Genomic DNA, 25,278 nt, shown 5'->3' with positions numbered 1-25,278 from the left:
ATTTAATATAATAACCAGTTCTACTCACTTCCTGCAAATGCCATAATCTTATTTATCTTAAGGCCTGAAAAAATTACACTGTAAATATGTACCAATTTTGTTATCCATTCATCTATTCATGGGGATGTAGACTGATTCCATATCCTAGCTATTGTGAACAGTGCATCAGTAACATTACTGTATGGGCATCTCTGTAGTAGGATTTTGTCCTTTGGGTGTGTACTACTTTGGGAAGTGGTACAGCTGAGTTATATGGTAGGTCCATTTTTAGTTGTTTTGTGTGTGTGTGTGTGGGTGTGTGTGTGTGTGTTTTCAAAAAAGGGACTCTCTATGTAGCCCTGGTTTTCCCAGAACTTGCTATGTAGGCCACGATGGTTTGAATTCATAGAGATCCACCTGTCTCTGCCTTCCAAGTCAAGTGCTGGGATTAAAGGTTCATGCCACCATATGCAAGCAATTTTTAAAAATGAAGCCTCCATGCTGATTTCCATAGTGATTACCCCAATTTATTCCCCCCACTTCAGGAGGTTTTCTTCTTTCCCCACATTCTTGCATCTGTTGCCATTTGTGTTTTTGATGTTATTCTGGCCTGTGTCAGATGGACTAAGTAGCTGTAGTAGACATTTTATTGATACCTAAAGATGTTGAACACCATTAAAAATGCTGATGTCGACCATTTGTGTTTCTTTTCAAAACTGTGTGAGTAGTTCATTGGCTTATTTGTTGTTGAATGGAAGAGTTGGGGTTTTGGTGTTTAATTTTTGCAGTTCTTATATAATCTAGCTAAACCCCATCTCAAAACAAAAGCTTTTTGAGATGTATCATTTGTGGTGTTTTGGACGTAGTTTGTCCCTCCAAATGTTCATGTTCTAGAAGATGGTCCTCAATGTGGTACTGCAGTGATAGATGTTTTTGTTAAACACTTTTATCATTTCTGTGTATATGGGTGTGCTGGTTTCTGGGTGTGTGCACATTTACCTGAGGAAGCCAGAGGCATTGACTCCCCTGGAATTGAAATTACAGGGTGCTGGGAACAGAATTCAGATACTCTCCAAGAGCAGTATGCTATCTTAACCATTGAGCTGACTCTCCAAGCCCAGTGGAAGATCAAGAGGCAGGAGCCAGTTTAATTTATTTTGAGGTACAAATTTTTCCCATCCTGAAAAAAATTTGGGTTTGTTTGTTTGTAGACAGAATTTCTCTGTGGAAAAGCCATGACTGTCCTGGAAGTCTCTCTATAGACCTTACAGAAATCTGCCTGCCTCTGCCTCCCAAGTGCTGGGGTTAAAGGCATGTACCACCATGCCCAGTTTAAGAGGTTTGTTTTTGAGGCAGGGTCTCACTATGTAACCTACACTAGGCTAGTACTCAGGGTCATCCTGCTTCAGTCTCCTGCTTCATACTCCTGGGAGTATGATACATGTACAGGAGAATTTAGGCCTTTAGTGGAATGCTCTTCAGTAGTTTTGTTTTGTTCAATAAAAACAGATCACTGGAGGCTGCCTTTTTTCTCATGACACCTGTGAATTAGTTCTCAGATAGACCCGCTCTGGCTTCCTGTCTGGCCATGTGATCTCTCCCTTACACACATTCCCACCATTGTGATGCCATTCTTCATGCCTTTACCAGCATCAAGCAGATGGCTGCACTATGTTCTTGAATCTCCTTAACTGTTACCTAACAGTTACTCTGTGCCCACACCTGCAGATGTACAATCTTAAGATGGTTATCTCTTTTAATTTTAGATTTATTTTATTATGGGGTATGAAGCTTTTGAATTTCCAGTGCTGTAGGCTATCCACCAGAGAAGACTACTCAGACATGGGTTTAAGCCAATAGAAAGTGTTTATTAGCTAACCCTTGACTACACCACATGTTCAGAATCCCAGGTAGCTCCAAGCCTTGCTCAGGGTGAGCTTTTAAGCACAGAAACCATATCCGGGGTTGATGAGCTTCAGTTAAGCAATAACTGAACCCAGGTCCCCTGAAAGAACAAGCATTTCAAACACTGAACTATCTCTCTAGCCTGCTTAAGGCTCTTCTATGAAGTGGTACAGTATTCACACAGGATTTTGCTTACAGGTTTATCTGTTGAAGAAAAGGATCTCACTTGATAGTTCAACATAGGCTTAAACTTGCAATCCTGTCCCAGTTTCCAGATTATCAACAGCTGGGTTTCAGTGTTTGCTAAAACTACTTAAGAACGCCTGTAACCCAGAATTCAGGCAGGGTTCACACTGACATCTGACTCGCATGAATTTGGCTTTTAGATAGCCCTTTGTTCATCAATACTGAGTAGTAGAATCACAGGTGTGGGCTACCACCTCCAAGTTATTTATGGCTTTGTTTGATAGTACTGGGGCTTGAACCTAGGGCCTCACAGGTGCTAGGCAAGTGCTTTACTTCTGAGCTACCCCCAGTCCTTTTTAATAATTTTGTTGCTGTTTTTGAGACAGAGTCTTACTGTCTAGCTCTGGCTGACCTGTAACTATGTAGATCAAGCTAGCCTGGAATGCAGGACCTGCCTACCTCTTAGTCCTCAAGTGCTGGGATTGTAAGTGTGTACCACCACCATGCCCACCTCTGGTTATGTATTACTGAGAGAGGGTTTTTGTGTTTCTCAGACTGGCTCGGGTTCATCCTCTTGCCTAAGCCTTCCTGTAATTGTGACTTTAGTTGGAAGTCACCATGACCTGACTGGTTTCAGACACTTAAATTATCTCTGGAGGAGTATTTGTATTATCGAATATGTTAATGACATAGTTGAAACATGTAGGGAAAGACAAGTAAAATAGTGCACATGTTCAACAGTCTTTCAGAATATACTTAATTTGCAGTCAGTTGAATCCAGAACCCATGTATGAAGTGCAATCACTCCCCCTCCCCCCCCCCTGGTAGCTTTGGGATTGGATCTAGGGCTTCCCATATTCGAGGCTAGCACTCTATCACTGTGCAGTTAGTCTCCTTAGGCAGTTCTTGCCAAAGGGCTGACGGATGAAATAGTCTGAAAATAAGAGACTTGATTTCTCCTTGGAACCCTTTTTAGTTAGGAACTATTGCTCTAGAAATGCTTATTTTTTAAAAAATAGTTTCTAGGTGTTAATGATGGGTCTAATGACCATAGTGTCTCCGGTCATTCTCTTTAAACTTTAATCAGAAGAATTCGACCACCCGTCACTCCTCCACTGCTTGGGAGTGCTATAATCAGCTAAGAAGCACAGAAACCCGAGTCCTAATCCAGGACGCAGGTGTTCGTCGCGCAGCTGAAGAATCCCTTCCGGGGACCTCATCTCCCGTGGGCCCCTACTGGTCCTGCAGCTTTGGGGAAGTCGACTTCACCTCAGCGGCTCCCCACGAGGAAATCGGAGGGTGTCTATCATGTAACAACAATGGGGGGGACACAGGACCTTTGAGAGTCTGTCCCTCGGGGTTCTCCAGCCCCAAGCCACAACTTTCAGCTTCCAAGCCCGCAGGCTGAGACCACCCACGAGAGAAGCACGCTGCACACGCCTCGCGTTCCCGCAGCTCCACCGCCTGCCTCCTCAGCCGCCCAGCACAGCATCAGAGGCCTCCACCAGAGTCACCGGCTGGCCAGACAACTCGTCCCGCCCGCGCCTCCGCAGCGATGGGCGCGCGAACCGTCTGAAGCCCGGGGTGGCGGCTAACACGTGACCAACGTGCTTAACCCGCGCCGCCAGTGGCGCCGGCTCAACCTCCGCGGCCCCTACGCCCATGCGCGAAGCTCAGGCTCCTCCCAGCGGCCGTTTCCAAGAGGGCGTGTCCATGAGCCACGTGACCCCCGGCGGCCCTTAGGACGCGGTGCTGGCGGCTGGCGCTCCAACGCGCTTGCGTAGTAGTTGGACGCGGGCGTTTTTTTCTCCTTTTTTCCCCTTCCTTGAATTGGTTCTGAGAGGGTATTTCGAGTTGCAAGATGGCGGCTCCGAGCGCCCTGTTCAGCGTTTAGTAGCGGCTTCAGGCTGAGCGGATGCGTCTTGCCCTTGGTGTCGGACTCAGAGTCGCACAGCTCCCGAGGCCTGCTAACCACGAAGTCCTTGGAGGCGCTCAGCGCACCGGAAGCTCCCAACGGCCGTGACCGCCGCCTCGGACCTGTTCGCTGCGGCGCCCGGGACCTAGCGCGATCTGCGGCGGCCGCCCCGGAGGTGAGGGCCCGGCGCGCCGGGCGGGCCGGGAGGGCGGGGCGGCAGCGGCCTTTGGCGACGCGGCCGTCTGTTTGTGAAGCCGGGCCGGGCCTGCCCTGCGAACCGCGGCTCACCCGAGGAGAGCTCGGCGGGGCTCGGGCCTCCTCCCGGGCGGAGGTAGGCGGCGGTGGCGGCAGGACTGCCCTGGCCTACCCCAGGCCTTCATTTCCTCCTACATCGCTCCCGTGGCTGGCCCCGGTTGCACTCACAGCGTTCCCAGGCCGTTGGTCTCCCGGGTTCGTAAAGAGCGGGTTTTGAGATTTGGGTTTTCCGGGGCGTTTCGGTGACTTCAGTGCTCCTCGCTGTCGAGGCTCGCCCAAGCGGTTTTTCGTGTGAAGTTCATCTATAAAGAGCAGACCGGTACTCGGGTGCCCGCACTCACTGCAGGAAGCGATCAATCACGAATGATTGCGTTTCTCCTAACAACTACAGCACTTAATATCTAGAAAGCATTTCATAACTTGGTGCCATTTTACCCGCAAACGCAGACGTTTGGCAAACTCTTTCGGGCTGCTGGTGTAATTTCATTTGTTACGGGGATTAGATTCCTCCGGTAATATGTTGGAAGAGGACTCGCGTAGCGCGTACAGCTCTATCCCCAGCACTATGCAAGGGGTGGGGGGGGGAGCCTTAATAGCAACAGTAATAGCTGGCAAATAAGTCTTTAGCTCCAGGCCTTGTTCGAAGTACTTCAAAGAGATGTCTTTCCAAAAGAGGAAATGTGGTTAAGTATGTGTTCGGTACTTTTGTTTTTAAAGGTGAGGTTTTGGTAAGATAGATACATATCTTATTATTCTGCCTCAGTCTCTCCGTTGCTATCATCCCGGTTGGTGAAACGTGTCTTAAAATTTGAGCTTATCGTTCGCGTTACTTTGTTTTCCAGCACTACAACTTTTGAGTTTGGGAGTAAAAAATGTATTTTGTTTTTAACCAGGCTCGTTTATTTAATATTTACAAAGCACTTCCTCTGTTCTAGGGACCATTCTAAGCTTCGCACTCTTTCCATCCCACAGATGAGGAAGCATTCGCCAAACTCACTTCCTGGCATCTCTCAGCTTGTCCTGGATGCTAGTACTAGCATCTTGTAGTATTTTCTCAAATATGTAATGCCTCAGATCACTGATTTAGCAACAGTTATCTATGAGTCAAGCAGGTTTGGGACATTTGGAGTCATCAGTAAACCAAACTAAAATTCTTCCCTTGTGGTTTATCTGACTGAATAAATATGAAATGACATCAGCTTCATTAGTTTGTTTTATTGTGGCAGTTACTCTTTGTTTCAAGTATGAGTTAGATGTTAAAGTTTTACTCAGTATTTTATTTGCATGTCCTACTATTCCTTTTGTCCACATTAAGTGACTGTAATCGGTCCACTGCTTGTCTCTTCTGCCCTCTGGTGTTGATGTTAGGTAACGATTAGAAAAATTTTCGATGGATCCAGAGACCTTACCCGTGAGTTCTATGAAGAATGCTATTTCTAATAAGGTCAACTTTGCAATGTTTGTGAGGAGGAGTTAAAAGAGAGGGCTCCCAGTTACTGGTGTTATTAGAGTTCATACTGTATATTTTAAAATCTTCAATTTTAAAAATCATTCTGTAATCAGGGAAAAGTACCTGGAAGAGAAATGCAAAAGATTGGGATATAGTAGAAGCTGGAGCCCCTCCTTCACATGAGCCTTTGGAATTCTGTGATTTGGGATGTATTCTTAATCTTCTGCTGTAGCGCATGAGATGATGGGTAAGATGGTATCTAGTCCTGTCGTAGGGTTCCTGTGCTGGGTTCCTGTGATGAGGGCAAGTGAATGGAGAACGTATCAGAAAGGAGTCCTGAGAGATACTGCCATCCCAGGCAGTGCCTTGCTGCTGCTGCTGCGGGTCTGAAGAATCCAAACTGCTGGACATGGGTGCCAGGAACAGAACTCGGGTCTCCTGTGAGATTAGTATGGGCTCTTAACTACTGAGCTGTCTCTTCAGCTCCTGTTGTTGCTATTTCTAAAGAAGCAAAGCTTTCATCTTTAAATATTTATTTATTTGAGACAGGGTTTCTCTGTGTAGCCCTGGCTGTCCTGGAACTAGCTTTTAGACCAGCCTGACTTTGAACTCACAGAGATCCACTTATCTACCTGTAACCCTGGAGTTAAAGATATGTGCCACCATCCCTGGCAATTACTATTATTAGCATCATTATTAAGGATTTATTGTTTGGGTAGGTATGTGCTTGCTCAACTGTGGAAACCAGAAAACTTAGATACTCCCTGGAATTGGAGTTACAGGTACTTGTAGGTACTGGGATTCAAAACTTGTTCTCTGCAATAGCAGTGCACTCTCTTATCTGTGAAGCCATCTCCAGCCCTGGGGGGGGGGTACTTTTGAAGCATCCATTAGCAATAAAATTTTGAATTTGTAAGTAATGTCTTTTTGAAACATGTAATTCAGGGCAATTAAATGTTAATTGGGAGACATTTCTATCAACTGTAGCCTTAAGGAAAGGACTCATGTTGCAAAAGTATTTCCAATACATTATTAAAATCCTTACCCAAGAATAAACTAATGAGTCATCTTTAAATTTTAAATATTGAAAATGTTTTATTTACAGCAAGAATGTTTGTATTGACTTAAGGACTTTGCTGTATGTACAATATACTATGTAAATATTGTAGATTTTGAAAGATCAATAGATGTTTCATTTAATCCTTCTGAATGGCTTCCTATTTAGAAAGAGTGTCAGTATTCCTCAGGTATCTGTGTCTACTTCTTCAAATAGTAATTGAATATGTGCCACTGGAGGAGTCCTCCAGCCCATTGTAAAGCTCTCACTGAAGTAGTTTTCACTGGCTTCAGGAACATGCTTATCAGATCCTATGCTGGACTAGATTTTTAAAAATTATTTGTAATAAAAATTTTTAGTTAAAAAAGTAATATTAACTTTTATAAATTCCATATTTTCCTTAATGTCCTACTGTATTTCCTTCCCTTTGAGCAAAGCCCTCTAAGTATATCTCATTTGTTTAATCCTGTTAACTGCTTTTTCTTAAATTTCTGTATTTTGTGATTTTATTGCAAAATAAATGAAGACTGCAACAAAAAAATTTATTTGTAAGAGCTATCTTGGTGCAGAAAAGCAAACATTTTATTTCTGTTTTCTGTAATCTAGGTTCACAAAAATGGCCAAAAGAATTGCCGAGAAGGAACTAACAGATAGGAATTGGGATCAAGAAGACGAAGCTGAAGAGGTACAGAACAGTTCTCTTCGTGGTTTATTGCCTGTATTAAAGCTCATGCTGCGTTCTTCGTGAAGAATACGGTAGACTTTGACCCTTTGAGAATACGCAGAGCAGGAGAGCAGATGCTTCCTTGTGAGCTGTGTACACAAGCTATAGACACTTTTCTTCATATATGAATGGCTTTTCTGCTAGTGAGTGCTCCTGAAGAGTGTGTAGACATACCTTCCTGCAGACTTCACATATTTGCAGCATCCTCTGCTGTGGTTTGAGTGTTTTAGTCATCATTAGAAGGCAAGTTGAGGGAGCTAGTCATGGAATTAGCAGTTCTCTCCACAGTCCCCTCACTGTTTGCTGTTGTGATGCTAGGCCTGCACCTCAGCAATTGTACTGATTAGAATAGAATTTACATTAGTGCTGTAGTTTCTTTGCCAGCAAAATTAAGTTGTCGTCTATGGGGAAATATTTGCATTTCTAGGTCTCTTGAGCAAGTTGATACTCCTAGTCCATTTCACTAAGAAAATCTGTAGTAAAGATAACTCCAGCTCTATAGCAGACAGCTAGGAGCTAAGGGAAGAAGGAATTAGGGAATAAAAAGTGTCTTGTAGTTTTATTCGTAGACTGCTTTCCTCCTTTTTGGTACTGATATGTATGCTGATTATGTTTAGGGAAACCAAACCACTGGTGTGTTAATGGTTTTTACAGGGCATTTAACTGACTTGATCTTTGAGTCGTTGGTTGTGGATTTTTTTTCCCCCTGCCTTGATCTTAAGCATAGTCCTGGGGTGGGAGAAGGTCTAGACTGCCATATAATTGTTTGCTTTGACACTAAAGTGTCCAAGAGTGAAAGAATTCGGACAGGTTCTCCTGAAACGAGTATGAAAGTCAGTTACATTGAATTGGACAAGTGTAGCCAAATGGTCCTTGTTCTGAGTATGAGGGTCTTTGTTCTGGATTAACATGATCTGTAGATGAGAGTAGTTTCATCTTCGAGATGGAATCAATTTGTAATTCAGACTGGCCTTGAACTGTCAGTCTTGCTGCTTCAGCCTCCTGTGTGTAGCTGCTATCAGTTGGAGCTGGCATACCTGGCTGGATGAGAATTTTGCACAGGAAATATTTAGTTCTAGCCTTAAAGGTAAGAGGATAGATGAGATACAACCAAAGCCCTGCAGCACATTCATCACACTGGAAGATTACTTGATGACTGGGGTCGTTTGTGACTAGGTATCTGGCCTTTTAGACAGTGGACAAGGTGGGCAGGATCAGGACTGTTGTCCAGAACAGTGATGAAGACTGTAGCTCAGGGGTAGAGCTCAAGCTTCACCTGTGCAGGATCCTATTCTACCCAAAAAAAAAAAAAAGTGTGTATGTTTTGTTTTTCCAGACAGAGTTTCTCTGTGTAACAGCTCTGTCCTAGAATCCTCTTTATAGACCAGGCTGACCTTGAACTCACAGAGATAAACCTGCCTCTGCCTCCTGAGTGCTGGGATTAAAGGGGTGCACTGCTACTGCCCAGCTTTCAACTTAATGTTTTTGAAAATTGTGGTAGTAAGATTTAAGCTCCTGGTTCAGAATGGGCTTTTACTATCTAGCAGTCATGAGCTTTTGGAAGTTAGCTCTTGTGTCTTGTTGACAGTAAACCTTACTGTATCTTTATTAGTGCTTTTGTCTTAGACCATATGTCTAAGATATTTGACAAAGCCAGCCATGATGATTAGTGCACCAAAGATTCAGTGCTGTTCATCTTTGCATTTCTGGGTTGGAACTTGAAGTCTGGATTTGTAGATTCTGGAAGATTCATGATGCCTGACTGGAATTGGAATCTACAGAAATCTGTATATAATAGATGTGAGCTATTTCTTCATGTGTTAACAGTCAGCTCCTTTAAGCTCATCAAATACCAGATAAATAATTTGTGTCTTTTCTGGCATGTGTGTTTAGCTTTAATCTTTAATCTTTTGGCCTTCTTTAATCTTTTGTCTGATTTGCCCATTTCTTGCAGGTGGGAACATTTTCAGTGGCCAGTGAGGAAGTCTTGAAGAATAGAGCCATAAAGAAGGCAAAGCGTAGGAATGTTGGATTTGACGTGAGTGCTGCTTCCTTCAGCTTTGGTGTCTTACTGACTGCAATCCTACAGCAAATGCTCTCCCAGTGTATGGCTGGTGGGGTGGTGCCTACTATGACACACACAGAGGTCAAGACAATTGTATGAGTCAGTTCTCTCCAGCATCTGGTCCCTGGGAATCAAGTTCAAGTCATCAGGTTTGGTGACAACACAGGCACCTTTACTTGCTGAACCGTTTCACCAGCCCACAAGTGTGTGTGTGTGTGTGTGTGTGTGTGTGTGTGTGTGTGTGTGTGTGTGTGTATTTATACATATTCAATTTATATGGATGTGTGTGTCAACTTGGGTCATCCGAAAGAGCAGCAAGTGCTCTTAACTGTTAAGCCATCTCTTCAGTCCCCACAGATGCCTTTTAAAGTGTTTATTGGTGTAGATCTTAGAAGCTAGAAAACATAATAAAGAGATCTGTGCTGTTCCTAGTGATTATCCTAAGATAGATAATCACAAAGTTGAATGACAGCATGAAGAGGAAAAATTAGTATCCGTACAAAAGGCTGTGTAAGGTAGAATCTGAGGGTTGGAAAGGAGAGTCCTCTTACCACACTAGAAGCATTTCATGTGCCAATATGTTTCATAATATTATAGTATGTGTGTTCCATGGTTTATTCCTGTGCTCAGAAAAGTAACTGAGTTCTAACTCTGGAACTAAAATCATGTGTCTAGTGTTCAGTGATCACTACAGCACTCTTCACCCTTGTAAATCCTCACCCTTCAAATAGATTCTAGACCTGAGAACATGACTTTAGTGGCTTAGAACCTATGATCACAAGGAAGAAGCTGTTTTGAGATCAACCTTTGTGGCTCCTTCAGAATAAATTACATGTGTGTGTATATGGAGGCCAAAAGTCAACATCATGTGTCCTCATATTACCTACCACCTTTCATCATCGTCACCATTATTACTCCATGGCAGCAGGTCGTGGTGATGCAGATTTGTGTGCAGTACACATGTAGACACCAGAAGTAGCCATTGGGTGTTTGACTCCATGATTCTCCCCATTCCATAATGAGACAGTCTGACTTGAACCCACATTTGCCTAGTCTAGCTAGCTAGTTTGCTGTGTGTATTCCCTGGGTCTGCCTCCCACTTACTGGGTTATGGCCAGGCCACCTCGTCAGCATTTAATGGGTGTGGGACTTAACTCCAGTCCCCAGTGTTTGTGTGGCTGCTGAGCCATCTCCCAGCCTCTGTCTTACTGGATTGAGACAGTTACTTACTGAACCTATAGCTCACCATTAGCTAGGCTGGCTGACCAGTGAACTCACTGCAGTTCTTCTGGCCCTGCCTGTTGGAGGGAATGTAGGCACTCATTGTCATAGCCAACTTTTTTTTTTTTTACATTCCAATTCCAGTTCCTCCTCCCTCCTCTCCTCCCACTACCCCTGCTCTCCCCCCACACACACATACACACACATCTGCTCGAGGAAAAGACCTCCCCTAGGAAGTCTTAAGTCTATTCCATCATCTTGTTGAGGCAGGACCAAGGCACCTCTCCACCCACCACACCCTGTGTCTAGACTGAGCAAGTTATCTCTCCATATAGAATGGACTCCACTAAGTCAGTTTGTGTATTAGTGTTATGTCTTAGACCCACTGCCAGTGGTCTCACATACTGTCCCAGCCACACCATTGTCACCTATATTAAGGGAGTCTTAGTTTGGTCTTAGACAGGTTCCCCATTTGTCAGACCAGAGTCAGTCATCTCTCACTAGCTTGGGTCAGCTGATTCTGCCCCTTTTCCCATCATGGTTTGGACTCCTCTGTTCATATTATCACTTCTCCTCTCTTTGATTGTATTCTAGGAGCTTGACCCAATGATTAGTTGTGGATTTCTGCATTTGCTTCCATCTGTTTGTGGAAGAGGGTTCTAGCTTCTCTGGTGTTGTGGATTGTAGGCTGGGTATCTTTTGCTTTATGTCTGGTATCCACTTATGAGTGAGTACATAGTATATTTGTCTTTCTGGGTCTGAGTTACCTCAGGATGTTTTTTTCTACTTCTGTCCATTTGCAAATTTTAGGATGTCATTGTTTCTTACTGCTGAGTAGTAATCCATTGTGTAAATGTACCACATTTTCTTTATCCACTCTTCACTTGAGGGGCATCTAGATTGTTTCTAAGATCTGGCTATTATGAATAATGCTATTATGAACACAGATGTGAATGTACCTCCTTTGGGTATATGCTCAACAGTGGTAATGCAGGGTCTTGAGTAGGTTGGTCCCTATTTTTCTGAGAAATCGCCATATTAAATATCACAGCGGCTGTACAAGTTTGCACTCCCACCAGCAATGGAGGAGTGTTCCCCTTTCTCCACATTCTCTCCAGCATAAGCTGTCATTGGTGTTTTTGATCTTAGCCATTCTGACAGGTGTAAGATGGGATTTCAGAGTGGTTTTGATTTGCATTTCCCAGGATGTTGAGCATTTTCCTTAAATGTCTTTTGGCCCTTTGAGATTGTTCTGTTGAGAATTCTCTGTTTAGATCTGTACCCCATTTTTGGATTATTTGGTAGTTTGATGTCTAGTTTCTTGAGTTCTTCGTCTATTTTGGAGATCAGCCTTTTGTCAGATGTGGGGTTGGTGAAGATCTTTTCCTATTCTGTAGGGAGCTGTTTTGCCATGCCCAACTTTTTACTTGGATCTGAATTTATATTGTTTTTGTACAGCAAACATGGTACACACTAAGCCATCTCCCCAGTTCCACTGTCAAAAGTCTTTTTGTTTGTTTGTTTGTTTCAAGACAGGGTTTTTCTGTATCCTTGCATTGTATTTAGCTGATTGGCCTCAAACTCAAGAGGTCTGCATGCCTCTGCCTCCCGAGTGCTGGGATCAAAGGAGAGTGCCACCACTGCCTGGCTTAGGTCAAAAGTAATAGAATAATATACATAATAATAAAATAATTCACATTACAGAAGTTTGTTTGCTCAGGTCATATGCACTTTGTAAGTCAAAGCAGAGACACAATTGTAAGGCAACAGGTTTCACATGATAACCTATATGTATTTAGAGTGCACTGATAGTGTAAAGGTCACATCCAAGTCTGTCTTAGAGGAATGCTTCCTCTGTAGCCTTGAGTTACCAGGAACCATGCTGCCAAGAACAATGGGCAGGAGTGAGTCTTCAGTAAAAGGATGGCCTCACTTCTTTATTGGCTGACTGATGGGTATGAAGCTGCTGTGGGGAGTAGATGAAAAGAGATTTGTGGTATGCACTCATGGTGAGGACTGAGAAACAGCTCAGAACATAGAGAACCCAAGACAGGCTGCAACAGGAGTAGTCTAGCTGTTCAGTGAATGAAGGCCAGAGACAAAGTAGCATTTCTGGTCTGTAGGCTACATGTGGCTCAGGGTAGCAATACCCAACACAGAATTGTAAATACATTTAAAACATGAGATTTCATGTGTGGTGGGGTAGGCTAACTTAATTATGAGGTGTTCAGGTGAAGTTTGTGGATGGCAGCACTCATCTTGCCGATGTCAAAAAGTCTGGTGGGTCTAGGTGTACATCTTGGGTGAGAAGAAACAGAGAAGCAGGAGCCCTGGAGCTGGGACAGGAATAATATGTAGAACCGTTGAAATTCACATTGAATCTTAACATTGAGTTTTGGTCAGAACTTAATATTGGAATAACTAAATGTCATAGCATTTACCTAGATGAAGAAATAGGCTTTTCCAAAATACTGAATGCAAACAGATCTAGGCAATAGAAATAATGTGGGTATGTCAGGCCTGGCATAGTAGTGCACACTTTTAATCCCAGCACTGGGAGGCAGAGACGGGTAGGTCTGAGCTCTACATAGTAAGACCATGTCTTGAAAAAAAAAATGGATGTATCAAATCGCTCTAAAATTTAGCTAGAAATAATTTACTGTCAGCAGTTTGTAAAGTATCAATAAAATAAAATAAAACTGGACTTTTAAATCCAGTTCAGAATCAAAAGGCCCTGTATAGTTTCACAGCTTGTCTGTAAATCATATGGTATATGTTAGGGTTTTTGTTTTGTTTGTTTGTTTTGAGACATGGTTTCTCTGCATAGTCCTGGCTGTCCTGGAGCTTTCTCTATAGACCAGGCTGGCCTCGAACTCAGAGGTCCACCTGCCTGGGCCTCCCCAGTGCTGGGATTAAAGGTGTTGTGTCACCACTGCCTGGAAATGTTTGATTGTGCATAACATCATCTTTGGCGGGGAGGTTGGTTTTTCAAGAGGGTTTCTCTGTGTAGTCCTGGCTGTCCTGGAACTTACTGTGTAGATCAGGCTGGCTTTGAACACAGATCCACCTGCCTATGTTAGATTCTTTTTATGAGATTGTGTGTGTGTGTGTGTGTGTGTGTGTGTGTGTGCTTAGAGTTTTATAAGGAATGTAAGTTTCAAAGTATCTCTGCTGACTGAATAGGCTGACCAAGGGAAGAGCTTGCTAGAGACAGGAATCAGGAAACAGCAAGGAAAAACAAGGTATTGCACTGGATTGCCTAACCAATAGAAAGACTAGAATCTGCCATGTGGTTTACTCAGATTTCTGTAGGCCGAGAACAGCTTTGAAACCCCAAAGTTCTTGAGAAATTAGACGAACAGTGAAATATTTTTAATTAATCTAATCTTATGTTTCTAAAGCTTTAGGCAGATGTTCTTTGAAAAGGTACATTGCATGAAGTTTATGGGAAGTATTGGGAATATTTTCAGTTATTCTGGAGCTCAGTGGCAGGTACATGAATTTGTAACCTTTGACTATATACAGTGCCTTTAAATACAGATCTAGCAATTGCTACCTTCTCTCCTGGCTGTTTCAGGAAGACAGCTGTGACATGGCTGTCCTTAGAGGCACCATCTTTCTCTTTCTCCTGTCTGGGCTATGCCAGTAGCTTCTCTTAGGTGCAATGCCACCACATGTGAACCCTGTGTTGTTTCTAAGATCTGTTGTCACTTACTTGGTGATGGGAGATCTACCTGCCTAATGCATGCTCTCTTTATATTTCAGTCTGATAGTGGAGGAGCCTTTAAAGGTTTTAAAGGTTTGGTTGCACCTTCTGGAGGAGGAGGAGGAGGATTTTCTGGATTTGGCAGTGGCTCTGGAGGGAAGCCATTAGAAGGACTGACAAATGGAAACAGCACAGCTAGTACCACATCCTTCTCCAGCACAAAGCTGACAGCAGTGGAGCCCAAGGCAACCTTTGGTGAGTAGCCCTCCCTCTACGGCCCCCTCTGAAATAGATGCTGAAAGAGAACTCTTTGCAGGTTGTTTTTGTTTTATTTTTTCTTTTTGACAGGGTCTTGCTGTGTAGTCCAGGCTGACTTGAACTCCATCCTTCTCTTCCAACCTTCCAAATACTGGGATTCTGTACTGGGATAGGGGATACTGTGGTGTGTGCTACCAGACTCAGTTGGTGACGTGTTTTGAGTGCTGTGTCCTCCTTGGCTGTGGCGGAGAAAGGATGGGACTTGGGAGGCTGCATGGCGCAAGTGGGCCAGCAGAACACACCTCTGCACCAGCACACCTCGATTCTGTTCTCAGCTCTGCCCGTTATCTGCTAGGTGACTTGAGGGTCAAGTTCCTAACCTCTGAGTCCCAGAATTGACTGGCAAGAAGGGAGCACTTTTGTAGACAGGATTTACCTCCCTGGTTCATGTACACCAAGGCTCTTCTATGTACCTCCCACCATGATGGCCATTGGAAACTGGGGTGACACTTTCTTTGGTCACAGTTTCCCAATCTAGGTTTGAACAGGAAATATTGAATATCCTGTTTTGAATGAATTAGTCAGAAACTTCTAGGATTCACATAGAGAACAGGATCATGGGCTGAACCCTAAAAATGATCCTGACTGGCTCAGAAAGTATATACTGTATAGTGTTTGTTGGTTTGAGATGGGTCTTAACATAGCTTAGCCGTAGGAGCTCAGGCTGGCCTTTAGCTGTGTCGTGAGGCTGACTTTGAAATCCAGATCCTAATTTCACATGGCAGACTGTAGCTATGCACCACTCACTTGCCTCTTTAGTCCTTACTACCAGAACGGACTAAATGCTAGATACCCAGTTCCTCAGCATTGGTTTGTGAACACAAGCTTGGCAGTGAACTGTAACAGGGAAAGCTGAGCATGAGGGTAGCGGTATAAAAACCTAGTTATAGCTGGGCCTGGTGGCACACATACCTGCTGTCCCAGCTCAAGAAGCTGAAGCAGAGTGGTGAGTTCCAGCTTGCCTGGGACTATGTAGCAAGACTGTTGAAACACAGTCAAAACAAGCTAACCCCTAGATGGTTTAATCAAACCACTTCTAAAGTGTTTGGACTTTAACTTCTTACAGGTTCCTTTGCTGTGAATGGCCCTACTACGTTGGTGGATAATAAGATTTCAAGTCCCAAATGTAATAGCAGCAATCAGCTGTCTTCCTCTGGCCCTGTGTCCAGTACAGCCTGCGCTGGGAGTGCCTATCACAAGCAGTTGGCTGGCTTGAACTGCTCTGTCCGGGATTGGATAGTGAAGCATGTGAATACAAACCCACTTTGTGACCTGACGCCCATTTTTAAAGACTATGAGAGATACTTGGCGACGATTGAGAAGCAGCTTGAGAACGGGGGCAGCAGCAGTTCTGAGAGCCAGACTGACAGGGCATCAATTGGAATGCAGCCTCCCTCCCTTTTTAGTTCAACAAAACTACAGCAAGAGTCACCGTTTTCGTTTCGTGGCAATAAAGAGGACACATCTGAAAAGGAGTTTACAGCAGAAAAGAAATCAGACACAGCTCAAGGAGCAACAAGTGCCTCGTTTAATTTCGGCAAGAAAATTGATAGCTCAGTTTTGGGCTCATTAAGCTCTGGCTCCCTGACTGGGTTTTCCTTCTCCCCTGGAAACTCTAGTTTATTTGGTAAAGATGCTGCCCAAAGTAAAGCGGCCTCTTCACTGTTTTCTGCTAAAACACCAGAGAGTCAAGCAGGAGGCAGCAGCAGTGAATGCAGAGGTAAATACAAAGCTGCTGTTTGACATCTGTGCAGGTCTAATGCATGCATCGCAGGAGCTCCGCTTCTGTGTGTCACAGTTGTGCAGTCCTTATCCTTAATAGAGCAAGGTCTGTTTTACAGGATGTTGAGGGCTCACGTGCCGAATGGGGTAGAGGTGTGGTTCTGTGGGAGGGATGACATGGTGTGCACCAACAGCACAGCTTCTGTCTGCATGAGATGGGTCTCCAGGCGTGCAGTGAAGGTGTTAAAGATGGCTGCCGTGGAGGCTGAAGTTCTAATATGCTAACTGAAAAAGCACTGGACACATGGTGTTGAGCATAAAACCATTTTATAATTTTACTGAAAAAGCTCAATATGTGTGTCTATTGTTTGATTGTATTTAGGGATTTGTCTGTAAATGAGATGCTCCAGCACTAATGTTAGGGCCAGACCTGCTACAAAAGAGGGTCTCTTCATCCCTTCAGGGAGGCCCTGCTGTTGTGACTCACACTCAGTGTCCTTTGCCTGTTGTATCCAATGTGTCAGTCTTGGCAGAGGGCACAGTTGCAGGATTTCTTCTGAGATACTGATACCCACAGTGCTCATGTGTGTTCTGTAAAACACTTCAGGACCAGTTCCAACTAGTAAAACTTTCCAAAATGATGGGTGTACTTAGTATGTGCACTGTGCAGTGTGGCAGTCACTACCCATGCCTAGGCAGTTGCATGCTTACATTGTGGTAGATAGTGATGCTGAGGGATTGGATGTCTAATTTTCAGGGACAGGGGCTTTGGTTTTGTTGTTTTTCTCTATGTAGCCCTGACTGTCCTAGACCCTGTAGATACAGGGGACATCTGGAAGTTGAGCAACTGATGGCTCTCATGTCCAGGATATAAAAATGTGGGGCTGTTAAGAGTTCTCCTTACTCTTCCATAGAACCCAAGTTTGGTTTCTAGCTCCAGAGCTCTTCTGACCTCTACAGGCTCATGCACATGCATGTGCATATACACTCACATGTAAATAATAAACACAAAGATACAGGAAAATGATGAAGATAGGGTAGGCTATAATTAAGACTTTCCCTGGCAAGAGAACAAAGCCAGCATTCAGGTATGTATGTGGCCCTCCTTCCAGAAGGCTGCATTGTCTGGGTGACAGTTCTGCTGTAGTACCTGAGCTTTGGGTAAAGTCAAATCTAGGGCTTCCATTCCAGCCTTTGCCTTCCTCTCTAATTGGAGTAGTCCCTAACAGAGTCCTCAAGGATGCATGTTAATGTGTTGTTTTTAGGGTATGTTTGTCTGTTTGCCACTGCAACACTGTGCTGTCCTTCCTGAGCCAAGCATCACTGTTCCTTGTCTGAACTCAGGGTAGATGGTCCAATAAGCACATCCCCTGCCCCTTAAAGAGACCTATTATGCATACAGTGTGTATGCCAACATGCCAGGAAGAGAGCACCAGATCTCATTGTATATAGTTGTGAGTCACCACCCTGTGGTTGCTGGGAATTGAACTCAGGACCTCTGGAAGAACAGCCAGTGCTCTTAACCTCTGAGCCCATTTGTTTCTCCTATGCCTCTGAATAAGAGGAGAGTGTCTCCTAACATAGTCAGGTGTATCGTGCCCTTGTCCTTCGTGCTGTACCATTCGACACTGTTGCCATCTCGTGGTTACCACATCTTACCATCAGAAAGACTTGGAATTTTTGCAACAGCAGTGTCTGGCTTTCCTGGAGCACCTTCCTCAGTCCTGGGAGCCTCAGCTAAAATTTTGAAGCTTGTCAGGAGAGCCTAGTGGACCTAGTTCTTATGCTGAACCTTAGTTGAGTCTTTTGGTCCGAGTCCTTAGTGTCACGTTAGTGTGGCAGGTTTACACAGCGGCCTTGCTCTTTGAGAGGTTCCTTCCTGTTTGTGTGTGTTAGCAGTGACTGAGCCTCTATTGAGGGAATGTGCCCTTCCTGCCCCTCCCAGTGAGCCAGGTCAAAACTTTGCAGCAATATCTCTGATAAACCTGACCTGTAAAACAACCATTTTTGCTCTTTTGGCCATTGCTGATGGTGGTTATCCTTGGGCACAGTGTGGCTCTGAACATAAGAACTTCGGCAGGGTCCTTTTTAGGTTTTGATTCTTCCCTGGGCAACCTGAGTATGTATAATTTTGTATTTATGTGTGTTTTGATGAATGTCCTAAGCAAGAATGTTTTTCATTCTAGGGCTTTCTACAAATTGTTACTTTATAATAGAGAAATATGTTGCTATTAAGTATTACTTAAGTCAGCCAAGATGACTCAGCAAGTAAAGGTGCTTCTCTCTAGGCCTAATGACCTAAGTTTGATTCCAGGAAGCCACATGGTAGAAAGAACCAAATCCCACAAGTTGTCCTCTGACCTCCACACAGTGCACATATGTATGCACACACACGTACATACACACTAAATAAATTTAAAATTTCACAAAATAAAATCCAGCTGGCCCTCTTCCCCTAAAAAGTAAGGGGTCCACAGTCATATTTACCAGCTTCTGTGGGGTGTTCCAGGGTGATGTTGAGGTGAGGAGCAGGCATCTGCTGACTCGCTGTTTCTGTGACAGGTGGCGATGAAGAAGAGGAGAATGATGAGCCACCCAAGGTGGTAGTGACTGAAGTGAAGGAGGAAGATGCTTTCTATTCCAAAAAGTGAGTGGGGCTGTGGGCGTTGCAGGGAAAGGATGGGCCTGGCTCCAGCTACTTGAACTGCAACCGGGAAGGATGATTGGTCTATTTGGTTTTTTGTTTGTTTGTTTTTTTCACAAGAGTTTCTCTGTGTAGCCCTGGCTGTCGTGAAACTTATTTTGTAGACCAGGCTGGCCTCTGCCTCCCCAGTGTTGGCATTAAAGGCATGTGCCGCCGCCACCACCCAGCTTGACCTGTTTATTTTTAAAACAAGCCAATTCTAAAGATGTGCTGGACACATCCTAGCTCCTCTGTAATGAGTGCTTCTCTCCTATAAAGTGCCTTAGAAACATACTTCATGACCTTCTTGCCTTATCTCTTCTCTCTCTTCCTTTTTTCCTTTCTCCCACATACAAAAAACAAACACCTTCTGTAAGCATGGAGGCGTCTGTAGTCCCTAGGATGGGGTGGGCCTTTCTGTGGCTGGGCAACCACAGCCAAAAAGTTAGGCACAGTTGTTTCTTCCTGTTAAGGGTGTATGAACCTGTCTCTCCTCTGCTGGTGGGAGCTGCCTCTTTGTGAACAAGAAATTTGAATTCTGTTAAGAATTAATTGTACTGAGATATTTACTGGGAGATATTTGTCCTGTTTTAGAAGCTTCCAGTAATGTTTTTATAACAGACACTAGAGTCTTTCCTATGTTGCAAATGTCATGGGCCATGGAGTTGTTTTACTTCAGGAACTTTTTAGGCAGTAACAATTTTAATTTTAATAATACAAGTGACACATAGTGATGATCCTGACTTTCCAGTTTTGTTTGTTGTGGGAAGCTTCTTCATCAGAGCAAGTCAAATGAGCAAGCTTTTGTTTTTCAAGACAGGGTTTCTTTGTGTAGCCCTGGCTGTCTTAGAACTCTGTAGACTAAGCTGGTCTTGAACTCATAGAGATTCACCTGCCTTTTCCTACTGAGTACTGGGATTAAAGGTGTGCACCACTACAGCCCAGCTTAATTTTATCTTTTTTTGTTGTTTGTGTTTGTTTTGAGTTGGTGTAGCCCTGGCTGACCTTGAACTCAAGACCCACCTGCCTCCACCCCTAGAGTGCTAGCTGTATTTTCTTAGTGACCTAAGGAGCTTCGTTTAACACACAGGCTTGGAAAACAGGGCCTTACTTTATCCATAGTCACACCGTATTCCAGATTTATCTCAATATCTTAGGGGATCAAAAGTGTAAAGCCTAAAGATAATTTGAAAAAGGGGGGGAGCCGGGTGAGGGAGATACAGGACTGCTGTGTCTGTGCCCATCCTTAAAGGGCCAGTCTGCTCTGCTACTCAGGATCAGGGCACCCGAGAGGGCAGTGAGAAGTGGGCCAGTTGAGAGGAAAGATGGTCTCAGGTGTTAAAGGGTTTGTAGCGGACGTGCTCACAATCCTGGATTCCATGTCCAGCACTACAAAGAAAGGTACTGGGGGGGGGAGGCAATAGATTCTAGAATATCTAACTAGATTATCTTACTCTGGCTTTTTAACCCAGATAGATACTGTCAATGTGGTAAAGGTTTATTCTCCTCTTACCCACCCACTGCAGTTGACTCTCAGAAGGTAAACAGTGGATATCAGCAACTGACTTGTTGAGTGTCTGATCATGTCTGTTGTTTTTCCCACAGATGTAAACTATTTTACAAGAAAGACAATGAATTTAAAGAGAAGGGCGTGGGGACCCTGCATTTAAAACCTACAGCCAATCAGAAGACTCAGCTCTTGGTGCGGGCAGATACCAACCTAGGTGGGTGCCAAAGCTTTGTCTTGACCCTGTGGTTCTTTGGATTTTGAAACTCATTAATAGGGGTTTGTTTTGTCTTATAGTGATCATGAGATCAAATTTACATTCTGGTTACTAATATGGATGTGATTTGAATATCAAGAACACTGTGCACACAGTGTAGGTGTATTGTAAAAGCTATAGTGGAAAAGTACCGCGAAGGTCTCTTTCTTTATGTTGGAATGTGGCCGAAGAGCGGCGTGCCTGTGGGATGGTCTGGTGAACACAAAGGAGAGATACACGAGTTTCAGTTTCAGGGGGTCTTTGAGGGAGGAGAGTTGGTGCGTGGAGGCCCAGCGTTTATTAGGTCTCCTTCTTCAGCTGATCTCTGCCTTTATTTTTGGAACAGGATCTCACTAAACCTGAAGCTGTTGATTGGCTTGGCTGGCTAGCCAGCGAGTCAGGGGTCCACGTGTTTCTGCCCCAGCTCTCACTCCTACATCCCATCCCAACTCGTCTTTAAACTGGGCTACAAGAATGTGCTGCCCTCCCAAGTTTCAGGTCCTTGTATTACATGCTTAGCAGTGGAGCCAGCTCCAGCCCTAGAGAATGCTTGCTTATAGAACAAGAATCCCACTCTGCTGTCCCCTCTGCAACAGTCAGTTAAAAGAATAGCTCTGACAGCAGTGGGCCTGTGATGTGTGGTCAGTAGTGGGAGCCTGCCAGGCATCACTGAATGACTCCTAGGGTTCTCTCTACTACAACTTGACTTTTGACAGTGTCACTCTTGCCTAGGGGGCAGTGCTGGTGAAAAGAACTGTCCTTTGCCCACCCCTCATCCTTAAGTTCCACAAAGTGGTAAAGGCCAGGATAAGCCAGGGACGCTCTGAACAAGTCTCCTGCCTTGGAATCTTGGGGTGTGTATGTGTATTGCCAACCCCCAACTCCCCTCCAGCCTGTCACTACACATGGAGAGTTGCTTCAGTGTCAAATCTTTAGCCTCTTAAAGAATTCTACAGTTTTGGTATTTATTTTATATATTTATTTTTATGTGTTTTGATAATTATTTTCCTCTGTTTACTCAAAGGCAACATACTGCTGAATGTTCTGATTCCACCCAATATGCCCTGCACCCGAACAGGGAAGAACAATGTCCTCATCGTCTGTGTCCCCAACCCCCCACTGGATGAGAAGCAGCCCACAGTCCCAGTCACCATGCTGATTCGGGTGAAGACGGGTGAGGATGCAGATGAGTTACACAAGATTTTACTGCAGAAAAAGGATGCTTGAGTACTGAGGCCGACCAAGGAATGTTGCCACATTGCTGCTTCCCCTCTGCCCCCAAACTTAGTCACATTCTTTCCTCTTCTTGCTGTGACATTCTGAGAACTTCTAGGTAATGGGAACTTCTATGAGGAAGATTAAGGCCAATAAAACCTCTGGGTGTGTCAGCTCTTCTCCTTCCTGAGGACTAAACAAATACATTGAAGTGAAAATTTGGGAAGATTTTTTTTAATATTGATTCATTGAGGAAACTAACCTAAGTGATTCTTAATGGACTGCAATCAGGGTACCAGTTAGCTCTCCAAGGCTCCTTCAGGCAGTGTGGGCTCCGCCTTCCTGCCTGCTTCAGGAGACCCCATGACAGTGTCCCACAGCATCCCAGAAGACACCCATTGGCTCCCCTGCTGTGGGCTTGTGTGACCCGTGACTAGCACTCCTGCCAAACACCGTGCCGCCACACTGTGACTGCGCTGAACTGTACGTGTTGGGTGTCTCTGACATCAGCCTGTTGGCAGGTGCTGGCCTTTGACCTGGGGCTGCTTGACTGATCCCAGCAACTGCCTTTTCATGAAAAGGACATGAGAGGTTCGTGGGGGAGCTGGCGGTGTAGACTGGGTTTGTCATTTTTATCCAGGAGGTGCTCTTACTTTACCCCCTCAGTTAATGTGGAAGGGGCTGTCAGGAAGAATGGACTTTAGAAGCACAAATTTGGTAGCTTTTTTATATCATTTCTATACCACAAACAAGCCTTTATTTTCAGAAAAAAAGTGAAGCCGTGCTGAAAAGGGGTGTGTGCTCATGGCCATTGCTGCCCTGGTGGGCCCATGGGCACACCCAAATGGAGTCCTCAGGAACCATGCATTCATGAGAAGGAGCAAGCGTGTGGGAGTGCAAGACTGCCAGTTTGGTCTGCACCTTCAGACAGCAGCATGCCACCTGGCATTTGAAAAACTCTTTTGTTTTTATCTTTTTAAGGATGAGGTATTGAGTGTGTCCATTTGGAAGAGAGCCATGGTTCTGCCTGGGCCATTCGTGTCACTTCAGAGTGGTGAGGTTACTAACACTAGCATTTTCTGAAGACCAGACATCAAGTAAATGCAAGATCCGATGCCTGGCTGGTCATGGTTCACACCTGTAATGCCAGTGCTGGAAAAGCTGAGGCAGGAAGACTCAGTTATAGTAAACCCCCCCAAAAAAAAGATTGAATGACTAAAGTTCTACCCTCAGTCCTCCCTAAACCATTCAACACTAGGACTAGGACCAGCTCTTGTCTGAAGGCCAGTGCCCAGAGGGTGCACACGTGTGTGCTCAGTCAATACACATCATAAAACCTAATGGCACAGTTCTTCCTCAAAACTGCAATGCTGGGGGTGGGAGTGCAACCTAGTTCACTTTACTTACATAGCCAAGACTATGGTAACTCAGATCACCGGCCCCGCCTCCTGAGCCCTGAGCTGGTTAGCTTTTGTTGAAGTAGGATGGTAATGTTATCACTGTGTTACAGGGCTCTGCTCAGCACTTTGGCATGTCTCCACGGGTGACGCGCTTGTGCTTTGTGGGGTGTGGACCTGGCGAGGTGCTGTGCATTTATTTGCCATTTAGCATTGAGAATTGGTTTCTAGCAAGTGAGTTGCTTGCTGCTTGTTACCGTTGGCCCTGCCTGTTCACTCTGGGTTTGCCCAGCTTTCCAAAGATGACGTGAGGGGATCCCATTTCAGAACAGTACCGTGTAGCCACATGCCTATGGGGCTGACTAGTGTCAGGTTCTTGGGTACTTTCAGGAACGTGTCTATTCATAGTGGTGGGGCTCTGTGAGCATCTGCCCATGCCTTGAACATTTACCAAAAGTAAAAGCAAAAAAGGTTGTGACTGTATTGCCTTCTAAATTTCCCAGCCCATTTTAATTGTAAAGTAGTGGGTGTAGCTTTCCTTTTCCTAACATTCCCAGCAGAGTTTGCTGCTAAGACTATCACAGCGAGAATTACAGGGAGGGGAGAGAGGTTGTGACCGGAACTCAGTGTGTCTTGTCTTTATGCTTTAGGATCTAGCTCAGCACTCTGCACTTAACCTGAATGTGAGCCACTGGAAAGTCTGTCACGGGGAGGCCCCTGGAGGGCTCTGTTCTCCCTTATCTATGAGGAGCTGGTTCCAACCCATGGCTTAAACTTCATTTACATTTTAACATGTTAGAAATTTGCCTATTGTGTGTTTAATGTGAAATGAGGTTTTTATCTCCTGTTTCAAATTTTTAAGTCTTTCTTTTATTTGACTGAGGAAGTGTGTATTCTCTGTTGTCACGTGCGTCTAAGTAGACGCTGAGCCTGGGCCTTCTCACACTGTATCTCACTATTTCGCACATTCCCAGGCAGCAGTTTCTGCCCTGCGCTGTCTTCCTTCGAGAGCCACACCATAGGGACATGGCTGTTAGCAACAGGTTCAACTGCTAATGGGCTTATTTTTCTTTTACAGTTTCAGTTCTAAATCCTAGTTTTTACATGCTGCGTGCCAAAAAAATACCTGCTGCGGCATAGGGGGGAAATTCCACCTTGTTGTCAGGGTTTTCCCTGACAGCCTCCTCTACCTTTTCTTGAAGGTTTAGGAGGAGTCTGTTCTTGCCAGTTTGTTCATTATGTTGTTATTATTTCTAAAGATGAGAAACAGTCCCCTTGAGGCTGCAGACTACCCACTAACAACAAGTCGCATTCTAGAAGTGGGATTGTAAGGAAATGACCTGTTCTGTTACCCGTAGGTGAAGTTGGGAGCTCTTCAGGGCATCTTCTAGCCCCACGCTCTGCACAAGGCCACCACGTGCTCTCCAAAAGCGATTGCAAGACTGAGGACTGTCCTTTAATGCAGACAGAGCTGTAAAGGGGATGTAAGACTTAACACATGAAATAATCTGCTCTTTACATTAACAGGAAATTGTTTTCTAAAACTAAAATACTTGAATTGTCAGACAGTATAATCTCAGTGTGTGTGAGCTTTTGAATGAGCCTGTGAGGAAGTGTAACAATCCATGAAATGTGAATAAATGGAAAGTTAAAATCCAGGGTTTGACACTGTTTTGTTTCTGGGATATTCTTGGCAGGTCAGTGGAAAAGCAGCGTA

General features: G+C 44.5%; 1 protein-coding gene and 1 long non-coding RNA gene across 3 annotated transcripts; one reads left to right on the top strand and one right to left on the bottom strand.

The window, feature by feature from the left end:
• Positions 1-1,826: 1,826 nt before the first annotated feature.
• Positions 1,827-3,686, bottom strand: LOC121142922. Its single transcript, XR_005880085.1, has 2 exons — positions 3,489-3,686; positions 1,827-3,373 (listed from the first exon to the last, which is right to left on the bottom strand). It is a non-coding gene; the product is annotated as an uncharacterized LOC121142922 (long non-coding RNA).
• Positions 3,687-3,903: 217 nt separating this feature from the next.
• Positions 3,904-25,219, top strand: Nup50 (nucleoporin 50). Of its 2 annotated transcripts, none has more exons than XM_040754038.1 (8): positions 3,904-4,160; positions 7,354-7,432; positions 9,426-9,509; positions 14,523-14,718; positions 15,848-16,501; positions 19,066-19,150; positions 20,792-20,910; positions 21,974-25,219. In XM_040754038.1, exons 2-8 carry the CDS (start codon positions 7,364-7,366, stop codon positions 22,174-22,176), a joined length of 1,410 nt encoding a protein of 469 aa, XP_040609972.1. In that variant the 5' UTR covers positions 3,904-4,160; positions 7,354-7,363; the 3' UTR covers positions 22,177-25,219. The 2 variants fall into 2 exon arrangements, with proteins under 2 accessions (XP_040609972.1, XP_040609973.1); XM_040754039.1 differs by lacking the exon at positions 3,904-4,160 and adding an exon at positions 4,345-4,435.
• The last annotated feature ends 59 nt before the right edge of the window (positions 25,220-25,278 follow it).

Source organism: Mesocricetus auratus, unplaced genomic scaffold (assembly GCF_017639785.1).
Source record: "Mesocricetus auratus isolate SY011 unplaced genomic scaffold, BCM_Maur_2.0 Super-Scaffold_100010, whole genome shotgun sequence".
In the NCBI taxonomy this organism is placed as follows: Eukaryota; Metazoa; Chordata; class Mammalia; order Rodentia; family Cricetidae; genus Mesocricetus; species Mesocricetus auratus.
This window is presented reverse-complemented; position numbering and strand designations above follow the sequence as displayed.